This window comes from Phoxinus phoxinus (assembly GCF_949152265.1).
Source record: "Phoxinus phoxinus genome assembly, chromosome: 1".
Taxonomy (NCBI): domain Eukaryota; kingdom Metazoa; phylum Chordata; class Actinopteri; order Cypriniformes; family Leuciscidae; genus Phoxinus; species Phoxinus phoxinus.
This window is the reverse complement of record NC_136876.1, coordinates 39102449-39121193: the sequence shown is the minus strand read 5'-3', so window position 1 is coordinate 39121193 and position 18745 is coordinate 39102449. Positions and strand designations below refer to the sequence as shown.

Below are 18745 nucleotides of genomic sequence, written 5' to 3'. Positions count from 1 at the left end.
GGTTTGAGATCAGTCAGCGTCTTGTGCGCTGCTCAATACTCCCATCAGATATACAGCAGCAATAATCATTGTTTACATATGTTGAATGATATGGGATATAGTTTTAATGTACTTTAGGTCTCTCAAATTGATCAATAAATAATCATTAACGCCACAACACAAGAAAAGGATTAAATTAATGAGTCTTGAGAAGGACAGGGCAGAAAGATCTTTTCGCTCTCTACTTTTTACATTTCCTAGCTATATGGGCAGTGGTGTCAAGTTAGTTTGAAGGGTTTCTAGTAAAATATCTTGACCCGAATCTCAAATACACAGCAAACCATCAAATATGCACTAAACAGTGTTAGACAATGCTGTACACATCAAGATTGTCACCATGTGACCATATTTAAAAAAAGAAAAAGGACAGAAACATCTAATGTCTTGTACCAAGCTCAAGAGGAAAAAGTGCAACAAAAAAGGCCCAAAAATGTTACATAAATAAATAAACAAACAAGGGGAGGAAAAAAGAAGAGAGGAAAGGCATACTGGGAACAAATCTTCCTCTCGTTTCTGGCAAACTGCTGTCATTTGCAGAGGTATGTATACTAGCCCTAGATTTTTTTTTATTTTTTTTTCTGAATCACGTACACCTAGTAGACTCATGGGAAATCGAGCTTTTAAAGAGCTGGGCTATAATATGCTTTAAACATTTAAATGACATGGCAGTCACTGAAGGCATCAAGAACTAAAAAAAATGGTACCACTGACCAAAACAACTATCAACACTTCTTGAAATCCACGAACGGTCATTCGCACATGCACAAAAACACACGCATTCGCGCTAGCCATAAGCCAATAAAACGATAAGGTCCCGGGTCACTCACCATCACACAAACAACACACGGATAGGCAGAAAGTATACATCAACACACAACACGCACACTTACAGTCCATCTTTTCTCCCTACACAACACTTATAGGTTCAAAAAGCTTGACTGACAGTTTCATTCAAGGTCTCAGTAGCCAATCAGAGTTCAGTCCGTCACGAACGACTCTTAGGATCCAGTTGCAGCAGTTTTCATTTGTGTCTTGACAGCTATAGACACCGAATCAGGTTTAGATTCGAGGGCTATTCTTAGTGAGCGATACACCCGGTCTAAGATCTCGATATGATACGTTTATCGACGATCGCGTTCATGTTATGTATGAGCGTGTGCGTCTCTGTGTTTCAGTGAATGCTTGTGTATATGTGCATTTGAGACATCGACAGGCATGGAAATGTACATACGAACATCTGAAATGTTGTGTAAATATGTAAGCTGCAGCATTTTTTTTTTTAGATGCATGTGTTGGTTTAAGTGCACAAATGAGGGGTGATTATCATGTGTGTGTTTAAGTTCTCAGTTATCCATGCTTCCTGTGGTGAACAGCACCCTCTGGTCGGTTCGAGCCAGCTTGGCAGGCGGTTCCAGAGATTCGTCCCCGATAGCGCCCATATCAGACTGCAGAGACAACTCCTGACACTCATCCTCACTGTCTTCCTCCTCCTCCTCTTCCTCTTCTGAGGCACACAGACATACAGAGAAAGTCAATTACAAAAATACATGTATTTTATTCAGTACTAAAAATCATTCATAATCCATGTCATTTTTTTAATAATTTTAAAAGTACAATACAACTTTATTATAAATTAAGAATGACTTATTATTAATGCCTATTATTATAAATACCTATAAATTTTTATTATTACATATTTTTCTTTTTTTATATATATTTTCAAAACTAAAAAAAAAAAAAAAAAAAAAAATCTGATTCATAAAACAAGGCATTGTAAAGTTTGTAAGTACATCAGCAGTTTATTGAAATAACAATTGCCTGATGGCGTATGCTACCGCTAAACCGGACGTCGAGGTCACTTACGTGATTTAGGAAAAGCCCGTAAAAGGTTGCGCGATCAAAAAGTTGCTGAAAACGTTTTTGTGTATATCCCGACATTTTTATACTTTTTCCAGAAGTGTTGACAGCTTAGGCCGTGTGTCCACCAAAGCGTTTTTAGCCAGCTGAAAACGCTAGGCGCTCTGCTGAAAACGGTATTAGTCCCGCCCCTCCTCCACTGTGATTGGACGGCTGGGTAAAAAGTGACAGTGATGAGCGCTGCGTTTTACCCGAAGTTGAACATTCTTCAACTCTCGGTGAGCTGTAAAAAACTCAGAAAGCTCAGCGCCTCAGCGTGAAAAACACGCTCAGCGCCTCGTTACGCTCATGGCGTTTTAAAAACGCGGCGCTCCCATTGAAAACAATTGAAAAAACATGCCAGCCGCGTGAAAAAAAACGCTTTTGGTGGACACACGACCTTAAGGCCATTGCACATATGTCCGAAATTCGCATCCGAAATTTTCGCACGTTAAAAAATAAATACGACCTCACGTTATGTCAATCACGCTTGCACACTGCCTCCGAAACTTTCGTCCGTCATAAAAAAAAATCGAAACGGGTTCGATTTTCTGCGTTTTTCGCATCCGTAACAAGCAGTTTGAATGGTGCTTTGACAATTCAGAGCCACCGAATCACGAATACAAAAAAAACGCATACGAAAATTTCGGACTCAGTGTGCAATGGCCTTTAGTGTTAACTAATAATTGTTGCAAACTGGTACTATCAACAAAATATTAGTGCATTCCTAGAATTGTGCATCGTTACACTACATCCTTATGCATCGCTTTCTGCCAGGACTTTTACGGGCTTTTCCCAAAGCCTTTATCCAAGCCTGCCTGAGTCCCATCGGATTGCTTTCCATCGGCTGTGGAGGTGAACAACTCCCGACAACTCCCATGATTCCACGCCGTCAAGCTACGCCTTTGTTATTGTTTTGAATAAGAGGCCTTTAGTTGGTGAAACTTACATACTGTGCCTTTAAAAATACACTAAATGGTGAGTGGTGCAGACTTCCTCAAGCCACTGCCATGATGCAAGGGTGTTTTGGTTGGTTGCTAGGGTGTTGCAATTTGGCTGCTAAGGTGTTCTGGGAAGCTGATGCGATTTTTTCACAAAACCCGAATTTTGTAAATGAAGGAGAAACAATTACTTTTTTTTAAAGATTAGTAAGTGTTTGGTTTTTGTGCGTAAAACTACTAACCTTTATCAGGATCGAGTGGGTTCAGACTTCGACCAAGACTTGCAAACTTAAAGAGCAAAAGAGAGAATTAGGACATTTAAACCACTCTTTTCAATTAAGAATCAGTCATTCACAGTTCCTCAGTCTTATATCCTGTTATGAGTAGCATGACGCAATTTTGTTTTGTATTACTCACATTGAAATGAGAAGTGTGTCTGAGATTAATATTAGTTTCTGAGTGCGTGTGTTTGTACCTCTCCCATGACCGCGATGGGAGTTTCACCCTTGGCCTGGGCAACTCTGTGCTCGATCAGATAGTACATGTACTCATCATAGAGCAGACGGATTAGGTGAAATGAGCCAAAGCTTGCAGCACTGCGGAGAGTCAGGTCTCTGATTACCATCGAGCTAAAGAGAGAACAAAGAAAGAATACAGGAAGTGTGAGAAAGAAGAGAGTTGTTGGGTGGGGAAGACGCATAAGATGAGTAAGAGGGAAACTTGACGTTACTGTTAGTGGCTTCATCAGCTCTGTTCTAAAACCTACCACGCAATATGAGAACTGCTCCAAACAGCAAAATTGTGTTGCCTTTAAGGATTTATTGTTTTAGAAAAATCTAAGGGAGCGTTGCATACATCTGTCATAGATACAGTAGTCCCACAATGAATTGGAAAAAAAACTCTAAGAACTTTTTCAAGAAGACTAACAGAGTTGAAGGAAATTAGATATAGGTATATTTATATTGGCATGTTTTATTAAAAATGAAAAAATATTGCTTAAGAAATAGTGATAAGGAAAAATAGACAATCTTTCTCAATAATTCATTTATTTTTAATATATATATATATAAATATATATATAATAATAATAATAATATACATGTATACTGTATTTTTCTTTTTAATTATAAATGTATAACTAATTTTAAAAATAACTTTATATTAGTAACTTAAATTTATGTTTTATTATAAATTTTAATGTATTTTTTATATTTGTGTTTTAATTTTCGTTAGTTATTTCATTATATACTTACGGAGCCCCGCACATGACATGCGGACAAAAATATTAATATTGTGGCCACAAAATAAGAATTTGTTCCCACTTGTTCCCATTTGTTCATAGCCACACTTTCCCTCAATTTGATTTAACTAAAACAAGGTAATGAATTACAATGTAGCGACGGTTTAGTAAAGCGAGGGAACAAATGATCATATTGTGCGCAGACTGCAACAAATGCTGTTGTTCTGAGCTTTCTATTCATCAAAGAATCCTGAAATAAATGTATCACAGTTTCCACAACAGTGACAATAATAAGAAAGCGAATCATAATATTAGAATGGTTTCTGAAGGATCATGTGACATTGAAGACTGGAGTAATGATGCTGAAAATTCAGCTTTAAAAATTCAGTTGTGATTCACATTCAAATTCTTTTGTAATTTTCATTACACATAGAGGAAAAAAAATTTACCTTGCCATCACAGGAATCCATTTCATTTTAAAATATATTCAAATGGAAAACAGTTCTCAGTAGGTTTTTGAACAGGTTAATCAATGTGTCACTTCATGTTCTTGTCCACCCCAGAGAACAAATCCCTTGTGATGAGCACAAGCCTAATGTTAGTACGACCTTCTGGAGCTCACCTGTAAAAACTCCACTTCAGCAGGAAGAGTTTAGCTGCTTTTGGAAAGGCAGAGCTGGACTGGTACGGCTTTAAGACCTGCGAGACCACACCATCCAGCCAGGCTGCCCACTGCTCCAGAGAGTTCTGCTGCTGAAGGGTCAGTTTAAAGTCCTGCTCCAGCCGCTGCACCACCCGGTCCTCACACCGGCACACCCAAGAGGCCTGTTCCTACAGGAGGAAGCACATGGGGAGTCAAAAACCCAGACTAAACGAAATATCTATTAATGATCCTTCAGAAATCATTCTGATATGCTGATTCACTGCTCAAGAAGCATTTATTATTATTATCAATGTTGAAAACAGTCGTGCTGCTTCATATTTTTGAGGAAACCATGAAGTATAAAAATAAAATAAATAAATAATTCTATTCAGCAAGGGAACATTAAATTGATTAGAAGTGACAGTAAAGACATATATAATGTTACAAAAAAAATAATTTCAAATAAATGCTGTTATTTTAGCTTCTTATTTTTCAAAGAATCCAGGGGAAAATGTATCAGGGTTTCCACAAAAAATTGTTTTTTGTTTTTTTACTGTCTGTCTGTCTGTCTCTCTGTCTGTCTATCAACCTGTCTGTCTCTCTTTCTGTCTGTCTGTCTGTCTGTCTGTCTGTCTATCTATCTATCAACCTGTCTGTCTGTCTATCTATCTATCTATCGGTCTGTCTGTCTGTCTGTCTGTCTATCTATCTATTGGTCTGTCTGTCTGTCTGTCTGTCTGTCTGTCTGTCTGTCTATCTATCTATCTATCTATCAACCTGTCTGTCTCTCTGTCTGTCTGTCTGTCTATCTATCTATCTATCAACCTGTCTGTATGTCTGTCTGTCTGTCTGTCTGTCTGTCTATCTATCTATCTATCTATCTATCTATCTATCTATCTATCTATCTATCTATCTATCTATCTATCTATCTATCTATCAACCTGTCTGTATGTCTGTCTGTCTGTCTGTCTGTCTGTCTGTCTATCTATCTATCTATCTATCTATCTATCTATCTATCTATCTATCTATCTATCTATCTATCTATCTATCTATCTATCTATCTATCAACCTGTCTGTATGTCTGTCTGTCTGTCTATCTATCTATCTATCTATCTATCTATCTATCAACCTGTCTGTATGTCTGTCTGTCTGTCTGTCTGTCTGTCTGTCTATCTATCTATCTATCTATCTATCTATCTATCTATCTATCTATCTATCAACCTGTCTGTATGTCTGTCTGTCTGTCTGTCTGTCTGTCTGTCTGTCTATCTATCTATCTATCTATCTATCTATCTATCTATCTATCTATCTATCTATCTATCTATCTATCGGTCTGTCTGTCTGTCTGTCTGTCTATCTATCTATTGGTCTGTCTGTCTGTCTGTCTGTCTGTCTGTCTGTCTGTCTGTCTGTCTGTCTATCTATCTATCTATCTATCAACCTGTCTGTCTGTCTGTCTGTCTGTCTGTCTGTCTGTCTGTCTGTCTGTCTATCTATCTATCTATCTATCAACCTGTCTGTATGTCTGTCTGTCTGTCTGTCTGTATGTCTGTCTGTCTGTCTGTCTGTCTGTCTGTCTATCTATCTATCTATCTATCTATCTATCTATCTATCTATCTATCTATCTATCTATCAACCTGTCTGTATGTCTGTCTGTCTGTCTATCTATCTATCTATCTATCTATCTATCGGTCTGTCTGTCTGTCTGTCTGTCTGTCTATCTATCTATTGGTCTGTCTGTCTGTCTGTCTGTCTGTCTGTCTGTCTATCTATCTATCTATCTATCTATCAACCTGTCTGTCTGTCTATCTATCTATCTATCTATCTATCTATCTATCTATCTATCTATCTATCTGTCTGTCTGTCTGTCTATCTATCTATCTGACTGTCTGTCTGTCTGTCTGTCTGTCTGTCTGTCTGTCTATCTATCAACCTGTCTGTCTGTCTGTCTGTCTGTCTGTCTGTCTGTCTGTCTGTCTATCTATCTATCTATCGGTATGTCTGTCTGTCTGTCTGTCTGTCTGTCTGTCTGTCTGTCTGTCTGTCTGTCTATCTATCTATCTATCTATCTATCTATCTGTATGTCAATCTGTCTGTCTGTCTGTCTGTCTGTCTGTCTGTCTGTCTGTCTGTCTGTCTGTCTGTCTATCTATCTATCTATCTATCTATCTGTCTGTCTGTCTGTAAAATGAACTATATATTTACATTCATTTCCATATATTAGTCAGCATTTCCCTTTTTGGAATGGTCTAGCAGTTAAAGCTATGACCAAAATGTTACCAAAAATGTTTTTCATTCCACAAGGGTTGATCCACAAACGATCACCATTGTGCTCTTAAGTAAGACACCTTATTAATATGTGTAGTGCAAGTCATTTTGGATAAAATAATCAGCTAAATGATGGCTGACACTCAGCAAAACCACTATTTAAAATCACTTTCAAGGAAACAAACTGTATGTTATGCTAAACACTCAGTTGAGTTTCCGTTTCCCTGATAGCTAGACAGACCACAAGCACCCACATGCATACAAAAAGCGAGTTCATCTCAGATGGTGACAGATGAAAGCTCTAGTTCAGTCCTCAGAAATACAGTGTCCAGTTTTAAATCTAACTGGGACGTGAGGGGGATTGTTTTGTCACACACACCTGCACATTGGCAAAGTCCACTCTGTTGAGGTCGCTGAGCATCTGGTTGATCTGCGCTGTGTTTTGCAGGACGGCACGAGCTGCCTGGGCCAGGTGATTGAGAGAGGTGTATCTGCGCAGAGTCTGAGCGAAAGCGCTTGCAGACGTCACCTAAACAAAGGCCAATTCACAGAGGAAAGATGCATTAAGTAACAGTTTTAATATCTAATGTTTAAGTATTTATTTGTTGGGTATGTATCATTTAAATAGCTAAAATACCACGGTTGTATGTATTTACTAGGGATTTTGTTTTGCTATTAAAGATCATTTAAAACTAAAACAATATAAAGAGATTTCTTAATGCAGATTAAGTGATATTTACATTTTTCCAAATGAAATTCATTAGGGAAAGTTTTACACTTTCAATTTTAGTAGACCCCCCTAGTTTCAAATTGCATGCGTGACTACTATGTGTCACAAGCACACTGTTTTAGGTTCCTGTTAGAACAAGCACACTAACTATTATTAGTCATTCATAAAAACAGATGTTATGTTATTGACAGTAGTGGTTGGCCAATGCAGACACGCTGAATGAAAATGCAAATTCAATCTCTGACAGTAGATAGCGCTTATGGAACATTATAAATATATCATTTTTTTCAGTTATATGTGTAAACAAAGCAGCGCTGCGCCTATAAACACTATTTTATTAGGCGTTATTTGTTGCAACTTTGATTAACCAATTCACTGAAATAGTTAAATAGCTCCATGCTTCTCGATCACGATCATGATCCATAAGCTTTTCAGGTTTTTCCTGCTTTCCCTTCAATCAGTAGCGCTGTTTCATTTTGGCTTTGGCAGTGCATCAAGGCCAATGTTTGTGATATCACCATGCTACTCTAATAAAATGTAGTTCAAGTTTAATTCAAGCACTATCAAGGATAATCTATGTTTGTTTTCACATACTTTCAAGAAGCGTGGGTACCCTTTCAATAAGATGTAAAGTACCGTTCAAATATTTTGGGTCTTTAGATGTTCTCTTTATTTATTTCACTGACCTTGACACGAACCATCTCTTCGGGAATGTTCATCATGGCGTTAGTCAACCAGCTCTCAAGACTCTTGGCAAAGTTTCGGATGGCTTGTGTTAAGGCACCTGGAGAAAGAATTTAGAATTAACTTCAGCAAAATATACGATGTTGTCTGGCAGTGGACGCCCATAATTGGTACCCAGCATCCCTGATGTTGACCCACAAGTTGGCAAGATGAAGGTGAATGTGAGTGAAAAGAGGCCCCTGTTGGCAAAATGTGACTCACTTGATGGATCACCACCGGCTCTTGCACATACTGCTGCATATTAAAATGCAAATCTGTAGTGAGAGTACATTGGTCAACTCACTGGGAATAGGTCTCAGAACGTCTGGGATGAGCATCTCCACCAGGCCCTGGTACAGTGTGTTGTCGCAGTCACGACTCCAGCGAAGCACTGGATCATATTTACAGAGCTGCACCAAACATGCCTTGGGCAGCCTCTTCTCCGACTCATCATGTCTAATAAAACATCCAGAGAAAAACGGATAATGTTTAGTGTCTAATTATTCATTAACTCTATTAAGCCTACTTTACCATATTTGATTCAAGAATTTCTAAGTCTAAACCAGACGCAAGTGGCGCAACGCAACACGACAACAGAAAATAGAACCCATTAGGCCCGGTGTTCACCAAAGCGTTTTAAGCTAGTTGAAAAAAAGCTGGACGGTCTGCTGAAAATGCCTAGCTGTGGGCGCTTGAGAACGTTTTGGCAGCGCAACGCTTTCAGCTTTTCAGCTGAGACGCTTTGCTTGCTATGATACAGAATATCCGCGCAAATGTTAATAGTTTCTCATTTCACAGATAAGTTTGTTTCTGTGTTGTTTCTATATAAAAATGTTGATACATTGTAAAGTATTTGCTCTGGCTTTTGTTTTAAATTATTTTGTTCCGTTATTATAATTTTTGTCATCTGTTGACGTTGTACATGCAGAATGTGACGGTTGGTCGGTGTGGTATTGTCCCGCCGCTCCTGGGTAAAAAGTGACAGTGATGAGCGCTGCTTTTTACCCAAAGTTGAACGTTTTTCAACTCTCTGCGACCTGTAAAAAAACACAGTGTTCAGTGCTTCAGCATGAAAAAGACGCTCAGCTATGGAAGCTTGTTTACGCCACAGAATAAAATAAATATTATTATTTAAAATATGACTTTTTCTCTCACAATTATGTTGAGTTTACACCTTGAAAATCTGACTCTATTTCTGTTTTATTCTGTGGCGGTAACAAGCTCCGCGAGTTATAAAGTCCAATTCTAAGGAAAAAAAGACAGACTTTTTCCTCAGAATTTCCAGTTTATATCTCACAATTCTGACTTTATATCTCGCAATTCTGACTTTATATCTCACAATTGCGTGTTATAAAGTCAGAAAGTCAATTGCTAATTACGACTTTATACGCAATTCTCAGATAAAAAGTTAGATGTAAACTCGCAATTGTGAGAAAAAAAGTCAGAATTGTGAGAAAAAAAGTTGCAATTACCTTTTTAAAAAAAAATATATATCCTATGGCAGAAACAAGCTTCCTTAGCACATCGTTACGCTCCTGGCGTTTTAAAAACACGGCGCTCCACTTGAAATCAATCGGAAAAATACGCCAGCCGCGTGAAAAAACGCTTTGATGGACACAGGGCCTTAAAATCAGAGATGCTGTCTACACTAGATGCGGCGTTACGCAAAGCGACACGATAAATTCCCAACAGTAAACAACTGATACCCCGTTCTATTTTTGACGTGCTTCAAGCGTTCACGCAACTTCTGACATAAAGGACAAAGGGATTTGCACCGGTCGTTTTGTCGCATCCTGTGTAGAGCTGTTGCGAAAATTGTCGTGTCCGGTGTAGACACGGAGTAAGGCATCAACCACCCAAGAATCACCTTAATAAATTCCTCCTGAACGTATGTAACAGTGAAAACCTTGACATGTAGCGTTGGTCTAAAAGAGTTTGTTGTAATGAGAAGTAAACTTACACAGCTAGTGTTGCTGAGTCTCCTGCCTGACTTTCACTGAACCTCCAAAATGTTTTCCAAAGAGTCTCCACCAAAGGGAACTGAAGGTTGACCATTACATCAAGAATGGCCTAAAGAAACACACAGCATCAGATAAAAAGATATTGACAGATATTCATTGCAATGCTGACAGAAAACCAATGGATTCAAACAGAGAAGAAGAGACAAGACTCACTTCGCAGTGTTCTCTGTAGAGCAGCTGAAAGCTCTTGAGATGTTCCAGCTCAATGCCCTCTGGTAAAGCTTTACCCTGCAGGTCAACATCAGGGAATTCGGGGAGAGCTCTGGACGCATCTAAATATCAAGGATTACAGAAACCATATAATGACTTGTTATTAATATCCACTTGACTGATAGTGTTCAATTTATTTGAGTGAATCAGAAAGCTCAAAAGAGCATTTATTTGAAATAGAAATCATTTGGAACATTATACACTGTTGCTTTACTGAGTCCTTACTGAATAAAAGTATTAATAAAAAATAAAAAAAATCTTACAGGCCCCAAACTTTTGACCAGTAGTGTACAGTATGTACGTCTCCCTGTGTGCCACCATTTTCATGTGATGCCATACAATTACATCTCAGTTTTTAAAATTTCCTAGTTTAAAGTCCAACTTCAAATTATGCTTTCACACCTAGGAATTTTCGCATTAGTGTTTCCTTAAGAGCATGCATTCTGGGTTACGCTTCTATCTTTTAAGGCTCACATTGATGTCATGGCTCACCTAGAAACTGCTGGTACTGCTGGACCTGGGTGCTGATGTCCGACAGACCCGAGTTCTGCTGCTGCTGCTGTTGCTGTCCAGAACCTGAAGACATCCCGTTAGTGATTCCCTCCACCTTCTGTACCGGCTTCAACCTGCAGGGATACCGAATCAGACGTGCCGAGAAACACAGGAACCAGAGAGACTGAGAGCAAGAAATGACAGAGAGCATGTGTGCCCACCTCTGTTTCTGAGAAAAGGGCTGCTGCCTCATGGCCAGGTGCTGCTGGTCCTCCATCAGTCGGAGCAGAGAGGAGTTCGCTTTGATCCGCAGTCCATAGTAGTGATATTTGGAATTCCCTCTGGAACAAACACACCAAAGCTTCAGTGCACCTGCACGACCTGAACCAAACACCACATACGTGTGTATATGCATGACTCACAAAAACATACACTACCGTTTAATTGATACTTTCAAAACTTTGAATATATAATATATACACTATTGTTCAAAAGTTTGGGGTCAGGTTAGATTTTTTGATGTTTTTGAAAGAAGTGTTTATTTGATAAAAAATACAGTGGAAAAACAGTAATATTGTGAAATATTATTACAATTTAAAATAAATGTTCTTTATTTTAATATACTTTAAAAATATAATGCTAATTCCAGCGATGTTAATTCAGCATCATTACTCCAGTCTTCAGTGTCACATGATCCTTCAGAAATCATTCTAATATGCTGATTTGCTGCTCAAGAAACATTTCTTATTATTAATGTTGAAAACAGTTTTGCTGCTTACAATCTTTGTGGAAAAAGTGACACATTCTTTTTTTTCTTTGATGAATAGAAAGTTCAAAAGATCAGCATTTATTTGAAATAGAATTTATTGGTAACATTACTGTTACTTTTGATTTAATGTGTCCTTGCTGAATACAAGTATCAATTTCTTTCAAGAAAATGGTAGCGTATGCCAGATTAAGTTACTGTGAGTTGATGTTTGTGAGCCAATCATTCTTATAAACTGATTCTGATTTGAATATATAGACAATGAAACAATCTAACTTAGACAAAAACTTACGTTTCACTTGAATCTGAACAAATTGATTCACTAAAATAAACTGGGCGCTAACGGGCAGAGGTCACGTGACTTTTCTCTCACCGCGTGCCGAGGCGTCTGGTTCTCAACCCCATGAACACCGAGCGGATGAGTTTTCCAAAGGACGCTGCATTGACAGGTTCCAGCTTTTGCTCCTGACAGTGCAGCAGGTAGTGGCAGTAGAGAGTGGACCGGGGCAAACTCACCCCTTCTGCGGTCTCATAATTATCCAACAACCACTGCACCTGAGGGCCAGAGGACAGCTGCCGGGATAAGACACACACACAGCCATACACACACTCAGACAGAGAGCCCAGGCTAAAGGATGACCTAAGATACACGACAAACGCCTAAATGCAAATATGTGCATGCAGACACCGCTCATGCATATGCACTGTAATTATGCATTCATGCATAGTTAATGTTATATCATTTAAAGTCAACAAAAACAGCATTCACTAACCCATTTTAGTTCACTTTAAAGCAAAAGGTGGAAAACAACGTAGGACAGAACTTGGTTTTATTTCTCATGAATTGATTGGATGTTGCAGTTGTTCTGGATCGGAATGTGAGTTTGCAGTGGATTTTAATTTCATGTTGACTTTAAATAAACAACAATATACAATCTATATAAATATTCTTATTCTGACAGCTTCATGAAAACATACAGTGCTGTGAATGTCTTAGTCTGAATTTCCGAGTTTGTGCACATTTCTTATAGATTGTGGTAATGTATCGCCTGGTGTTAAACTGAAAACAAAGTTTTGGTGTGTCTTCATTTATCTGGTGTTCAAGGTTTCAGAATGCAATAATTCAAGTTTGAGGAAGTATGCTGACAGATGAATCAAAAGCAGAACTGTTTAGTAGAGTTGGGTGATAAGTAGCAAAACATTTTGGTTTGGGTGAAAAAATCCTGTACCGACAGTTAAAGACCCCCAGTGGTGAAAATCAAGTTTTAATGTTGTTTATATGTCAATGTGGTGTTTTTAATATGTTTTAAGACAAACCATGTGGAAATTTACAAGTCAACACCACTGCTGAGTATTTTACTTTATACATATCATTAACTGCTCTCTGAAGCAGGGGAGTCTCAAAAGAAGCCAGGTTATCCCGGTACATTTTTCTGTTGATATGAAAAATCGGGTACATTTAGCAATATAGTGGATGAATTATGTATGTGACGGACATTACAATGTTATGATGAACTATATGCCTTTCTCCACTGAGCCACTATGTTGTTCAAAGCGTTTCTAAGGATACTGATTTTTAGAAAGCAGCTGTCTGACTGAGACGGTGAACGGGAACATCGTTTGTGTAACATTAGCAAAACACTATTAGCTGTTTGATAACATAGTCAAAAAAAAGGCTAATCATATCAATTACTTTTATGTGTTGGACGTTGTAAAGAGCGATACCCTTGTGCAGCGTTTACTATAGTAAAGTTGACCAAGTGGATCTCTGAGCTGGTGTGATTGAGTGGAGGCGGGGCTAATTAGCATATTCATGGATACGCGTAGATTAAATGAAGCAAGGGTGTAGAGTTACATTCAAGACATTTTAAGGTTTTTAAGTTTAAAGATGAGTTTTAAGAGTTAAAATGAATGACTACACGGGGACTTTAAGTGTTTTGGGGTTGGACAAATATTTCAATGTTTTTGAAAGAAGTCTCATGCTCATCAAGGCTGCATTTATTTGATCAAAAATACAGTAAAAACAGTAATATTGTGAATTATTATTGCAATTTGAAATAACTGTTGTCTATCTTAATATATTTTAAGATGTAATTTATTCCTGTGATGTTAAATCAGAATTTTCAGCATCATTACTCCAGTCTTCGGTGTCACATGATCCTTCAGAAATCATGCTGATTTGCTGCTCAAGAAACATTTATTATCAACTATGAAAACAGTTGCGCTGCTAAATACATTAGTAAATCTGATGACATTCACGATACAAATATGCAAAAATACAGAAAATCAGACAGGGGGCAAACACTTTTTCCCCGCACTGTATGCCTCTCGACAACTGTTTCTGCGTGCCGTGGCATACAAGACGAGTATGCAATGAAACGTTAAATCAATGGAATGCCTCAATCATTAACTGAAAGAATTTTGCAATAGTGTGCAGCAAATTTGGAAGGCTTCTGTATATATGAACATGTTGAACAGGACCACACAAGGCCCTCTGTCCCTCATGGATAATATGAATATGGTCATGACTGAAATTTTATGTTTTCTGCGATGAATACGACAGCACAGTGAAAGCCTTAGCAAGCATCAATGATGAGCTACAAGTCAACTGGACATGTGTCGTCATAGAAATAGCATGCTGACAAAAGTCAGTCTGATGGCTTTATTTAAATAAAAATGAATTTGGAAGTCTCACTGTGCTCTCTGACACGTGGAACTGAGCAATGAGATCGCCATGCGTTTAAATTCGTTTGGGTGGCAGGAAGAGGAGGGAATCTGTGAGTGGCGATGAGTGACGATTAAGCCCCGCCCCTGCTGTCGTCATACCTTTTTGTCTGCCGACGGCACGCTATTGTCCTCGCCTTCGTTTATACTCACGGTGGACGGAGAGGCACGGGTGGGGTGCGGATAACCGTGACCGTTTCCGCTGCTGCCGGTGCCGGCCAGCATATAGCCGCCCTGAATCACGTAGCTCCCGCTGCTACCGTTAGCCTCGCCCCCGGAATCTCCAGAACCGTTCGCTGATGTCCCCGTGGCTGCCACTACAGCTGTGACTCCACCTACAGCCGCCGTCGTGGGATTGGCCACGATCTGCCCTGTCCCCGCCACAAACATGGACACCCCAGGGGATCCTGTTGTCACGGAGACGGTGAGAGGGGTGCCGGGGGACGTGGCCTCAGAACCGGAGGCAGGGGTGCTCTCGTAGTACTGTCCAGCAGTGGTCTGGGTATACAGAGGGGTCTCTGTGTAAGGGAAACTGCTGGAACGACTGTGAGAAAATGACAAGGGTCAGGAATCAGAATTTTAATCAAACATAACTTGGGCTTTTCACACTTTGTGAGCATAATTAGGGGCAGTTGCGGCCTAAAGGTTAGAGAGTTGTAACCCCAAGGTCGGGGGTTCGAATCTCAGAATCAACAGAAAATGTAGGTTGGGGCGCCTAACCACCAATCGATCCCCGGGCACCACAGCAAAAATGGCTCCCCATTGCTCCAGGTGTTTTGGGTGAGCTATCCCTTTAAGCCCTGTCCCTGTAAAGTCACATTCATCTTTCTCCACTTTTGAATAAAACGGCCAAAATCCAACAACAGTGACTTTAACAAAGAGTTAACTGAGGAAGCATGATTAGTGTGAAAATCCCTGAAGCTGATTCAGCACAGATGCACACTGCTGGGGAATACTCACATGGTGCTGGTGGTGTAGTTAGCATCTCCTCCTTCCACATACTGCACCTGGTTAGTATACACATGCTGGACTGGCACCTGTTGGAGCTGCTGCTGTACCTGTGGCGCACATACAACAATACACAAATTGAGAAGGCACAATTGACACCATTACAGTTCTGCAATAAACTTTTTTATATATATGTGTGTGTGTAAAAAACAATGTCTGCAGCCACATTCAGTGCACTAATTCAGTGTTTCCCAACCTTTTAGTCTTATGTACCTCTCAGAAAACATCACATCCTCAACAGCAAACTAAAAGCTTTTTTTTATTGTGTTAAAAAATGTTAAAACATTTATTTATTTAAATATACTTAAATATTTTGTATATCTACACTACACTTCAAACATTTGGGGTCAGTAACATTTTTATCAAAAAATTTTTAGCATTAAAAAGAATACTAATTAAATTGATCAAAAGTGACATTAAAGACATAAATAATGTTACAAAAATTTATATTACAAATAAACTTTCTACTCATCAAAGAATCCTAAAAATATATATAATTGTTTCTCATTGATAATAATAAGAAATATTTCTTGAGCATCAAATCAGCATATTAGAATGATTTCTAAATGTGCCAAAATGTGACACTGAAGAGTGATAATGCTGAAAGGAATAAGAAAAATATGTTTTTCTTTAAAAAGAAAACAAATTTTAAATTGTAATAATATTTCACAATATTGATATTTTTACTGTATTTTTTAGCATACAAATGCAGCCTTGGTGAGCAAAGGATACTTTAAAAAACTTTTTTTTTTTAAATCCCAGACCCCAAAGTTTTGAACAATATTGTATATTTAAAATATACGTTTTTTTCTTTAAATTAATTAAAATAATAGAAGTTATGTTCTATAATTTTTACTAATAAAAAAAATACCCAATGTATCCTGTGAAGTACATGGAACCCTGGTTGGAAATCACTGCGCTAACTGATCTAACACAATCTCTCGCTGATTGACCACAGCTTGACCTACACACTGTTTTAACTAAAGTCACCTACGCTATGGGCTGAGGGCATCTCATAGAGGAAAGACTGCACATCTGGCACAGCAGCCGAGGTGTAGGAGACCCCGTCTGTCTCCCAGCCCACCGACATGACAGGTAGAGAGAAGGTGACGGGCGAATAAGCGACAGGTAGAGATGGGGGGAAACAAGATGAGTAATCCAGCAAACCTCCATTAACAGATGCGTAAGATAAACTGTCTCCAAACGGGTTAGTGAGTTTCTCTAGTAGCACTACAGCTGGCCTACGCTCCAACCAGTCTTCTATCTGTCTCTTTCTCTTCAATTCACTCTCTCTCTGTGCATCACTTCCTCTCTGTCTGAGAAAAGGGCTCTGAAAGCAACCATTAGAGGGTTAGACGACTGCGCTTTTTTTAAGATAAACTATTCCTTCAATGTAAGATGGCATGATTATGAACATTAGATGAAATGCACATGAAATGTATTTTATACTGGTCACGGGTTAAACTAGTCTTGACATCATAAGCCATGTTTCCATACACTTATTTTTTGTGAATTTTGGAATATCCTGCATAAAACAGCCGGATGAAAACGCCAATTCTAAAAATGCACATAAAAAAAACGTATGCTCTCAACTGAGGCGGATATTTTTTTTATCTGATAAGAAGATGCGCATAAACTACAATTGAAAGACATTTATCAACTAAATCCTCGACGAGCAACAAAAAACTGACTTTCTTTTGACTTTGCCTCAACAGTGGATGTGATTGGATAACTGGACTTAACCAGCAGACCAATTTTATTGCACAGCATCTCAATTGTTGGTTTGGTCGTTCGGAAAATCCCGAGCCAAACGGTTGGGTATAATGACCTTTCAGAAGCGTCTCGATTAAACGCAAGATACAATTTTATTGAGTTTTGTCTGCGTGCTCTGAGACGCAAAAAAACAGCCACATTGAAGTAACTTCCATATTTATTACAGACCTTTTGTGCCAATTGACCCTTTGCAGGGAGTTTGATTGACAGGCGATCTTGACCAATCATAATCCGCCATCCGCCGAATCCGCCATTTTTGTCCGACAAAGCAGTCAGGGATTTGAACTTGAAAACGGAGTGTAAGTTACTGATGTCTTTCCGCGGTTAAAACAACATTCCTTCTTATGTTCATTCATGTTTATTTGATGCTATAAATGAACTAGAAGGAAGAGATGATCGATCGGTTCACGAGCAGCTTTAACTGAGGCTCTACAGCGATCTGTCACACACATTGAAGAGCCACAAAACGGTATTTATTGTTTAAATTTCTTTTAAAAAGTACCAAATTTGAAAGTTGAGACTTTGTTTCATATCCAAAACAAGCTGGTCTGTCCTGTCTGTCAGCGCGTTAATTGTCAGTGTCCTCTCTGCTCCGCGATGTATTTTTCACTGCGTGAGAACATGGTGTGGCGTAAGAGCGGCGTAGCTTGTCGGACATAGCGACAGTAACTAAAGGGGGCGGGTCTTTGCGAACGGTCAATTTCCCAGGAAGTGATGATTTGGTTCTCTTGAACACATGAGATCCAAACGGTTCTTTATTTGCAGATGTTTTAATTTTTGCGCTTTAAATTCAAATTTGAAGTTAAATTCACTACTTTGGATGGAAACATAGCTAGTGGCATCAATTTGACAGCAAAGCCAGTCTTTACTGACATAATAACACATTTATATAAGAGAGACAGCTTACCTCCTGTGTCAGGTGCACGGATTGTAGGCTGGTGACATTCAGCTGGGGGCTCGGCTCGGCTTTCGTTGTCTGAGATGTGGCTTGAACTACTGACCTCTGTTAATCGATTGCAGGGGGAAATGAAAAGCATTAGCTCGCTGAACAAGCAACTGTAAGAATGATAAACCACAGTCAAATTGTTCAAAACTGGGCCACGGTTTACAGCTCTAATGCTAGTTCTAATTAAAAAGCTTTGCTTCTGAAAAAAAAAGAAACAATAGTGCTGTGTTTTAAACTTGTGTTTAAAATGAGATAAAGACTCCAGTCATATCAGTGGCCTAATTCAAGCCGATTTATTTGGGGCAGAGATGTCGAGATCACATGT

The 18745-nt window shown here is 38.8% G+C and overlaps 1 protein-coding gene across 8 annotated transcripts in view; it reads right to left on the bottom strand.

The window, feature by feature from the left end:
* Positions 1-994: 994 nt before the first annotated feature.
* rfx1a (regulatory factor X, 1a (influences HLA class II expression)) overlaps positions 995-18745 on the bottom strand; it is a 25919-nt gene continuing 8168 nt past the window's right edge. Inside the window, exons 4-19 of one of the 8 annotated variants that reach the window (XM_079615943.1) lie at positions 18382-18477; positions 16696-17031; positions 15654-15751; positions 14796-15237; positions 12343-12542; positions 11425-11544; positions 11204-11337; positions 10655-10773; positions 10441-10550; positions 8785-8936; positions 8444-8541; positions 7407-7556; positions 4739-4947; positions 3352-3505; positions 3119-3164; positions 995-1543 (exon numbers count right to left, since the gene is read on the bottom strand). In XM_079615943.1, the coding sequence (XP_079472069.1) occupies positions 1383-1543; positions 3119-3164; positions 3352-3505; positions 4739-4947; positions 7407-7556; positions 8444-8541; positions 8785-8936; positions 10441-10550; positions 10655-10773; positions 11204-11337; positions 11425-11544; positions 12343-12542; positions 14796-15237; positions 15654-15751; positions 16696-17031; positions 18382-18477 (2625 nt within the window). In that variant the 3' untranslated portion in view covers positions 995-1382. The remainder of the gene's footprint in view (positions 1544-3118; positions 3165-3351; positions 3506-4738; positions 4948-7406; positions 7557-8443; positions 8542-8784; positions 8937-10440; positions 10551-10654; positions 10774-11203; positions 11338-11424; positions 11545-12342; positions 12543-14795; positions 15238-15653; positions 15752-16695; positions 17032-18381; positions 18478-18745) is intronic. The other 7 variants (XM_079615944.1, XM_079615945.1, XM_079615946.1 and 4 more) reach the window with 7 other exon arrangements.